At 35.8% G+C, this 10,150-nt stretch overlaps 1 protein-coding gene across 1 annotated transcript in view; it reads left to right on the plus strand.

The window, feature by feature from the left end:
• AGPS (alkylglycerone phosphate synthase) overlaps positions 1-10,150 on the plus strand; it is a 152,792-nt gene that overhangs the window by 60,739 nt on the left and 81,903 nt on the right. The window contains exons 9-10 of the mRNA XM_069068480.1: positions 5,220-5,345; positions 7,081-7,189. Coding sequence (XP_068924581.1) covers positions 5,220-5,345; positions 7,081-7,189 — 235 coding nt within the window. The remainder of the gene's footprint in view (positions 1-5,219; positions 5,346-7,080; positions 7,190-10,150) is intronic.

The following is a 10,150-nucleotide window of genomic DNA, read 5'->3' on the forward strand; positions in this document are numbered from 1 at the left end:
CCCCCCCCCCCCCCCGGTGAAACGCACGCTGCGCTCCGAGCTGCATCCAATCAGAGCTGCAGCAGTGAGTGCGTCATCCTGTTCTTCCCCAGTGATTTGCTTATTGAATAAAGGTACATTTTTTTGTTCACATTTACCTGTTTATTAAAATTGCTGTCAATGTTCATTAAAATAAGCCCTCCCCTGAAAATAAGCCCTCTGGTGTTTTTTCTGTCCAAAAAATTAATAAGACAGTGTCTTATTATCGGGGAAACACGGTAGTTTATTTTCTTAAATGCCAGTGTAGACTTTCTTTTTCCTTTAAGCAGGTCATAATATCTCTTCTCCAGAAGCTTTTGATTTTGGTTGATGTTCTTCATTAGACTTCATTTTTTTTCACTTTCATCTTCAAGGCTCACCCTTTAACTCTTAGGAGCTTAACCTAAATTTTCAGGAAAGTTATTTCTTCTAGATGATTTTAAATGGCAGAAGGGACAATAGCTAAGCAGCACAAATTTCAATTTGTCCTATAGATTTTCATGTATGAAATGCCTTTGTTTTTGATATATGTAAAAAATGTGAATATAGTACTTAATGTAATAAATTAAAAGTAGAGATGAGTTTGAAAGTTTGCTTTATCTAAAGATTTTGCTAAATCTTTAGTAATTTCATCAAAATGGGTTAATAGTAATAATGTCTAGCATTTTATAGTGCTTTGAGGTTTACAAAGCTATATATGAGATATATATATGAGAGATATATGTATATATGAAATATATCTCTCATATATATGTATATGTGTGTATATATATGTATATATATATATAAAATCTCATTTAATTATCCCAACAACCGTTTTAGAGTAGGTGCTATTTTTATCTCCATTTTACAGATGAACAGACTGAAACTAGAGAGGTTAAGCGGCTTGCCTAGGGTGACAAAGCTAGTAAGTACCTGAAATTTGAACTCAGGTCTTCCTGATTCTAATAAGTCCAGCTGTCTTACCCGCTGTATCCACCTAGCCCAATTAATGTAGTCAGTATGTCTCAGTGTTTTTTCCCAGGAAAAATTTCATTGTTAAGGTCATATAATTTTCCTTTGTTCAGGAACCTACCTATTCAACATGATATTCCCCTTCAGTGTTGTAGATCTAATATGTGTATATTAATATGTCATCCATATTTTTATTAGGGACTATTATCCTGTGACTGGATTATTGCAACTGTTTCTCCTGCTTAGTTTCCTTGCCACACATTTTTCACCATTGCAGTCTGTCCTCAGCATTGCTGCCAAATCGTTTTTCTTAAGCACACATCAGATCATGTCATTCCCTGTTCAACTCACTTGGCTTCCCACCTGTTGCCTCTAAGAAGAATAAAATCATCTTTTTCTCTTTTAAAGCCTTTTACAAACTAGTCCCAACCTTTCTCTCTAGCTTTACTGAACACACACTCTTTAAAACAATAAATTGTCAATGTGTACAAACCTGCATCAGTGTAAGTGCTTCCAAACCAGAAGTTCTCCACAAGTTCTTCATCAACCTGGAAGCCACAGGTTTGCCATCTCCTGCTCCCTGCCATCATTTTATAGGGGGAAAAAAATTAAGATATCAAAAGAGAATCTAAGTGCAAAGTAATTTGATCTTTTCTTTATTCTAGTATATATACCAAGTTACCTGGTGATAACTTATTCTTTTTTAGCAAAGAGAATTTGCTTTGCTTAAAAAAATCAATCATTTAGTATTTATTAAGTACCTACTGTGTTCTAGGCATTGTGCTAAGAACCAGGACACACATATATATATAGAATGACACAATCGCTACTCTGAAGGAACTTACATTCTTTTGGGGGAGACAAGTACATATAGAAGTATATATAGAATAAATGTTGCTGAGTCAGTCATATCCAACTCTTGACCTGATTTGGAATTTTGTTGGCAAAGATACTGGATTGGTTTGCCATTTCTTTCTCCAACTCATTTTACAGATGAGGAAACTGAGGTAAACAATAGGTTAAGTGACTTGGCCAGGGTCACACAGCTAGAAGTGTTTGAGGCTGGATTTGAACTCAGGTCCTCTTGACTCTAGGCCCAGTACTCTTATCTTCTGTACCACCTAGGTGTCCCCCAAGAAATACTAATAAAATGAACATAAATAAATACAAAGTAATTAAGTACATGTTTAAGAGAGAGTACACAAACACTTAGGGGACCTGGAAAAGCATCATGTAAAAAGGTGCTTCATCTGCTTTTTGTTGTTTGTGACATTCGTATAGTTTAACAATTCTTACATTTTCTTCCTTGATCTATTTCCTAGATCATTTGTTTTTATTGTTTTGAGATACCTTATATTTTCCTTCTGTTTTTTCTTTTAGCCATTTGACTTTGTTTTCATGTTTATTATTGTCTCACTGAATCATTGGCTTCTACTTAGTCCATTCTAATTTGCAGGAAATATTTTGCTGGAACAAGATTTTGTACCTCTTGTGCCAAGTTGTTGATTCCCTTTCCAATTCTTTCTTCTGTAGCTCTCATTTTTTTCCCCAATTTTTCCTTAAACATTCTCATTTCATTTATAAATATATTTTTAAACTATTGCTTCATCCCTTTCAGAAATTCTAGTTGAATCTGTGCCCAAGTTGTGATTTTCTTTGAGTCTTTGTTTATAGATATTTTGGAATCATTCTCTTCTTTGGCATTTGTATTTTGAGCTTCCCTGTCACCATATATTGGGGTTCTTTTTTCTTTGTTCCTTTGTTTTCAGCCTATTTCCTGATTTAGGACTTCATGTTAGGGCTGGACTCTGCCACCCTTTTGGAGGGAAGATCTGAGCTGGTCCTGTTGCTATTTTCTTGGGGTGTTTAGTGGTGTGTTATTCTGGGACCTTAGAGAGCAGGGGATCTGTAAGTACTCAGTGCTCCCAGAGTGCTCCAGTCCAAAGAAAAGTTTGATTGTTACCTCACATGGTCTGAGCTCTGAGAGTTCTTTTTTTTTTTTTTGGAGGGGGAGAGGCAAGACAATTGGTGTTAAGTTACTTGTCCAAGATCACACAGCTAGTAAGTGTCAAGTTTCTGAGACCGGATTTGAACTCAGGTTCTCCTGACTCCAGGGCCATTGCTCTATTCACTGCACCACCTAGCTGCCCCTCTGTGAGTTCTTAACCTTGGTTTTGGTCAGCAACAAGTAGATGCTGCTGGACTCGAGCCCTCTCAGTCAACCAGAAAGTTCTGTGGGCTCCCTTTTGGTCTGGGATTCCCACTCTGGTTTTTCTTCTGCAATGTGGACTGGATGCTGAAACTGAGATCCTGCTCTGCCCTTGGGGTCTGAGCCAAATTGCTGCTGCTGCTGACTTCTGAATTTATTGCTTTGTTGTTATACCACTCAGGGCTTTCCTCTCTGGGATTGATACCTATGATCTCCTTCTTAATCTGCCCTGGATCTGTGACCCAGAAGTAGGTAGTATGTAACAAAGATGCACCAGTTGGCATCTGTTCCTATTGCAATGCCCCAGTGTGGGTATGGGACCACTAACTGCCCTGGTGCACAGCTTCTTCTTGGTGCTTCAGTGACCCAATTCGCAGTATCAGCAGACCTCTCTGTCTTTCTTCTGATCTGGTCCAGGCAAAGGACTCACTTTGACTTTTTCTTAATTTCCCCATTAGGTTTCAGTTTGGTACATTTTTCTAGATCTGTTTGGAGGATTCTGTGTTGCTTCCTGCTCCACCATTTTGAACTTCCCTCCCTTCTCCTTCTTCTCCTCTCCCTACCACACTTCCTCTCTTTATCCTAATATCCCTCCTTCCCTCCCTTCACTTTTTCCCTCCTTTTCCAAGTGGGTACCTCTGATATTCCAGGTCATAAAATTATGTTCATCCCTGTCCTCTGCCTTCCAGGAATTGATTTTGAGCTCTGAGTATATAGCATTTATAGTGTACCACCCTGCCTTCTGCTTCTGGCATAGGCTTAATGAGGATCATAATATATTGTGATATTAGTTTTATGTAAATAGAAAATTGTATTACATAGAAAACCAGTACAGAGTTGTATGAGAAAAAAATTAAAATTATGTTTATAGATTGCCTCTGTTGTTTATTAGATCAGGCATCTATTTAAGTCACTTATACATGTGGATGGTGGTAAGTCCTGTATAAATTCTAAGAATTACCTAGTTAACAAAGAATTGTATGTAGCAGGTGATATCTTTTCCAGACATTTTTTCCTACCAACAAATTGGAAAAGATAAATTGTTTCCATTGCCGTCTTGCAAAATCTAATAAATTATATTTAACCTAATTGATTCTTTAGTTTTAGATTATGCTGTCTATTATATGCTTAAATTCATGTCTTCAGATATAGCTGACACATTCTACATCTCTGCAGGACTTATTTGAAAAATAGGAACACTTACTTAACTGGACTATTATCAAATTGATCAACACAGATTGATGGTCTTGAGTGTAGTAGGTAGTGGATACTGCAGATGGTGGTGTCTGTACCATTTGACATGGGACTACTGAGACTCTAAAATTATTTCAGTGGGACTGCTTTGGTTTTGTTGCAGTTTAAGGGCATCCATTCAACCTCAGGTGCAGTGCAGATGGCAAAGCCAAGCTAATATAGAAAAATGAGAAACAAGTGACTATTTAATGTACAGGAATGCATGATCTGCATCACAAGTAGATGATGATATTGCATACAGGAAACCTGGCCAGATGGCTGTACATTAAAACACATCACTCCTTGAGAGAATTAAGTACAGGCAATTTGCTCAAATTTTCTGCAGACTTGCTGCATATCACATTAAGGTAGAGAGAATGAGAGATTAAGTGCTTTATTTATTGAAAGTGTTTAGGTGAAGTTGGCAGTTATTTAAACATAATCTTCTTTCCATATGTGTTTAAATTGTACCTTTACAAACAAAAGGAGTCTTGGATTTAAGATGAAAGGGAAGAAAGAGTAAGGAGAAAGGAAGGAAGATTTTTAGTTGACAGAACAGAAACTGAGAATTTTTCAGCATTGTATTTTTCTTCAGATGTGTACTGGTATTTCGCTATTAAAAAGACGTTTAATATGCTACTGTGGTAAAATACTGTGTTCTTTTGTCTTTCTGCTTAGATGTTAAAAAATCAAAATACCAAAGAAATCATGAAATTCAATTTTTTAATTGAGCGACCTTGATGTGTTGTGTTTTGTGAAACTAGCCCGTTTTCACCAATGTAGCCTTACTTTTTGTATTCTTCAGCTTAAAGAAAGTGGTTATTGTACGGGTCATGAACCAGATTCCCAGGAATTCAGCACTGTGGGAGGATGGGTATCAACTCGAGCATCAGGCATGAAAAAAAACATCTATGGCAATATTGAAGACTTGGTAAATTTTTAGTTTTTATTACACAGATTTCATTAATATGTGAGAAAGAATTTTTAAAAACAATACCTTTAAGTTGTTTCAGTAGTGAAAAGGAAACAATATAGGCTTTTTGATATAGCAAAATTATATATTTGTAAATGGAAGCAGCATTTTGACTTTGAAATCAGCTTTAACTTTGGGTTAGATTGCCTTTCTTTCAGAGATTATTATATGGGGTTCATTTGCATTACTAAAAAGAAATTTCCTTAAGAGTATTTTATTTTGGAAATATTTGATTATTTGAAAACTCAGTCTAAAAATATTTTCTTTCAGTTATTTAAAGTTTTTTTTTAAGCATTCCCACTCTTCTGAAATAAGAAAGAATTGTTTTCTTATTTTTATGAAATGAAATCTTTCTATGCAAAAATAATCTCAGATTGAATTCAACTAATCATTTTGATACTATCAACATAACTTGGTTGGTTCCATATTTTTACTTTATTGACTTTGTTAACTTTTGAAAGCATTTTAATAGAGCTTTTAACTTCTAAGATTATGGAGGTGTTGTCTTTTGGTAACTTTGCCTCCTTCTAATTTTGAAACCCTTAAGTTCCAAAGTTTGCACTTAATTTATTTCCTATGAATAGCAAATAGTTTCAATTAGCCTGTTGGATTTTATTCCATGTAGTCTGCCTTCCTTGAGTTTTTCTTGATTGAGAAAAGGTAAGTTATTGCCAATAAATATGTGCCCTGATATATTTAAGTTCCACTTTAAATCCTTACGTTTATTATTACAACCCTTCAAATCACCACTAAAAAGTTAAAGGACACAGTCATAATTGTGGTCACCCAGATATTGTTGAGTAGCACTGTATAGTTGGCATTAGAATGACGAAAACTTGGGTTCAAGTTCTGCCTCTCCAGCTCTGTTGCTCTCGTCAAGTTCCTTAACTCTAGGCAGCTCTTGAAGACTATGTGTTATAGAGAATTTGCTGACTTGTACTACTAGAGGGCGTTTCCTCATCTGAGAATTCATTATACCAGTAAAATCACTGGCTCGGTTCCTGTCCCTGTCCCAAGTATTGTTGTAAAAGTGTCCTTGTTATACTTGCTAGTCACTTATGAAGCATTTTATTTGAAGAGAACAAAAAGATGATTCTATAAGACACCATACCTAAGTCTGTGTTTCAAACTTGCATAAAAGGAACTAAAGTAGCAGATGTAAAAATATTTTTAAACAACTTAGAAAGTATTTGTGAGTCCTGAGGTACCTTTGTGGGTAAAGTGCATAAAGCTATATGCAGTGATTAAATTTGTAGACCTCTTTCAACTGTTTATTATATCTATCAAGAAAGCCATTCCAAGGATTAATGCTTCCTATGTATTTATTTCTAGCTCTTGCTAAGCTGAGAATTTATTCATGCTGCCTATTTTAGATTGGTTCTTCTCTTTCTCTCAGTTTTGAAACAGTATACATTGCAGAGTTTATTGCTTTCATCACTAAGCATTTTTACCTGGCCCCAGTAGCCGATTTACCCCTTTTCATTCTTGACTCTGCTAGCAGTCAAGGCTGATGGTTAGAATAAGGTCTGGCAGTGAGATGGGTGATTCTCCTTTAAACATTTCAAAAGCACATATTTATAGCTCATATTTATAATATGTTGTAGAAACCATGAAGATTTTATTGCTATGTGAATTTATATAGAATTTTAAAATAAATGTATAAAAATTGATGTTTTGTAATGTACTAAAACAGGTGGTTCATATAAAAATGGTAACACCAAAAGGTGTAATAGAAAAAAGCTGTCAAGTACCTCGCATGTCAACAGGCCCTGATATCCATCACTTCATTCTGGGATCTGAAGGTAAATATAAAAGTAAACATTTTATATAGAGACCTAAGCTAGTGATTCAGTTTTTTTTTTTAATTTAGATTTTGATTATAACATCAAAGAACTTTGGATAAGTGAGATTTTGTTTAAAGAAAATTAGAAGTTGCACAAAAAGCATATATTATAATTTTAATTAAATATTAATTTTGATATTAAGTCATTTTCTATGAATACATCTTATTAAGTTTCCTTTAGACAGTTTGCCTTTTATATTTTAAATGACAAAATTTATCTTTTTGCTTTTATTCTGTAGTTTTAGAGAAGGATGTATTTCAGACTAAAATTGCTGGTTTAAGTATTTATCAACATTCCTTTTAATACTTAGAATTGACAAAGGAATTGAGGGGTTCCCTACGGATATTACACAAAAAAGGGGGAAAATTCATTTTATGAGAGAGAGAGAGTGTGTGAGAGTATGTGCACATCTTCAAACACTTGTGTATCATTCAGACTAATAAAACGAACTTGCTTTTGTGGACAGATTGTCATCTGTATTCAAGTATCCCTTCCCCCCTTCTCTTGACATTTATTTTTATTGTTTACTATTTTGTTGTGATGCAAATACTATTCTCTAATTAGTGAACTTAATGATAGTGTGAATTGAACATTGTTCTTTAGCTTATCAGAAAACTTTAAGTCTTCCAAAATAATTTGGAAGCACACATGGAAAGTTTCAGCTGCAAGTCAGATGGAAAAGTCCTTGGTCCTTCAGGTACAGTGGCAAAGTGACTTTTTTTATATTCCTTTTCCACCGATAAAAATCTTATCAGTCTCTGATGTTAAACCATTTGCTATAGTCTCTGCAGGATCACTTTGTAGGTTGTATCTCCACAGTGACTGTTTCAAGGATGATGATGGTTGTGGGTACTAGGTAGAAAGCAGTGCTCTTCCCAAGATTCTTGGGTTCAGAGTCCTGGGCTGTCACCATCAGGGTCTGAGGGAAGGTGGTGGTCATGGTGGTGTTAGTGTTTTAACTTGTCTGAAACGCTTTGCCTCCAGTCTCTCTTCAGCATGGTGACTTGCCACCAGAAGACAATAATGTCACAAAAGCCCAGAGAGGAAAAAAGTGTCAAGGAAGAAAGGGTAGTCAGAAGTGTTAAATACATCAGATTTGGTAATTAAGAGATCGTTGGTAACTTCAGAGCAATTTCAGTTGAATGATGAGGTGGGAAACCATATTTCAAAGGGTTGAAAAGAGGAAGTGGAAGTAATGAGTTTAGCAACTTTTTCAGGGAGTTGGGTTATAGTGCTAATGCAATATTCACAGTGCCCATAATCACCATAAATATACCTGCATGGTGCGCAATTGCAAAATATAACAGTCTCCATATAGAAGACAGAAGCAAAACATTTATTCAGACACCAGAAAACCAAATCCCAAAACCAGTAAGCCAATTCCATCATAGTAGCAAGGAAGTTAATAAGCCACAATAGCATCCTTTAGCCTTCCCATAAACCAATATTTTTGCTCATAAGCCTGACTGACTCCCTGGGACACATGCTGTCCTCCCAGTCTAGCTATCTCTGACTCCCAGCTTCCTGTGGGCTCTGTTCCACCCTTCAGCAGCTCCTCCCACCACAGACTCCATGTGATTACATTCAGCCTATTAGGGGGCAGAGTATATTTTCAAAGCAGAGATGGTCTTCAAATTCCCTTAGATTTATTAAAGGGCAGGGAAGATCTTCAAATTTCTGTTATCATTACATTGACTGAGAAAGGGAGGAAGATATATGAGACAAGGTTTTTTAATGATAGAGGAGACTTTGGGTATATTTTTGAAAGTAGATGCTGAGAGAGAGGTGTTGGTGTGTGTGTGTGTGTGTGTGTGTGTGTGTGTGTGTGTAAGAGAGTGTCATCATGCAGTAATGCTCCAATCCATAAAGTGTCCTTAAGAATGAGTCAATGCAAATCAGCAAACATTTATTATTTATCTTTGCAAAGTTGTATATATACGTGTTAACTGTTTATTATTTTCATCATTATTATCATCATCATCAGAATAAGGGGGGGAGGAAGGAGAGAGAGGAAGGGAGAGGGAGAGAATGTAGTCCATGAGAGGTGGTGGAATCAAACACATGTCAGCAACTGAGCCCACACAAAGGAAAAAGATGGAATGTTATGAAGGAGGAATAGCAAGAAGAAAAGTTTGCCTAGAACAGTTTATGAAGGGAAGTAGTTTGTAAGAAGCCTAAACTGGCAAACTGGAGCCAGATTGGGAGGAGCTTTAGATGCCTAAGTTTATATTTTATTGTAGAAGCAATAAGGAGCTCCTGGAGCTTTTTGAGCAGAGAAATGAGGTAATTAGACTTGTGCCTTAGGGAATATTACTTTGATTTGAGTAAAGATTGTTGCTATAGAAAGAAAAGGTTTCTTTTAAAGGTTAGATTACATGATGGGCAAAGTTTTTTTGATTTATTGATTTGTAAAAGCCTTTCCTCTAAAAACTTTAACAAATCTTACCCTTACATCATTTTTATGCAGAAGTTACATTAAAAATGATGTACATGATAACCCTATTTGCTTATTTTATTTTTACAGGTACTTTTTCTCCTAAGACCTACACTAATTCTCCTAAATCAGCAAATATTTGAATCCCCGCTGTGTTCTTACTACAGTTATAATTGCTGATTTTGGAGTTGGTTGATCCTTGAAGATGAGCTGGTCATTAGGAACCTAAATAAACCACTTGGTATTTCTGGGCCTCCATTTCCTCATCTCTGAAATGAGAGAGTTAATCTAGATTAGGGTTTTTTTTTTTAACCATTTTCTGTGTCATAGACACCTGTGGCAGTCTGGTAAAGCCTTATGGATCTCTTTTTAAAATTATATTTTTATTTTTTGCCTTTTTTTGGAGGGCAATTGGGGTTAAGTAACTTGCCCAAGGCTACACGGCTAGGGGGGTGTGTGTGTGTGTGTGTGTGTGTGTGTGTGTG

The sequence above is a fragment of the Petaurus breviceps genome, unplaced genomic scaffold, assembly GCF_028583685.1.
Source record: "Petaurus breviceps papuanus isolate PSGF00001 unplaced genomic scaffold, PetGlider_PUasm1.0 90763, whole genome shotgun sequence".
Lineage (NCBI taxonomy): Eukaryota > Metazoa > Chordata > Mammalia > Diprotodontia > Petauridae > Petaurus > Petaurus breviceps.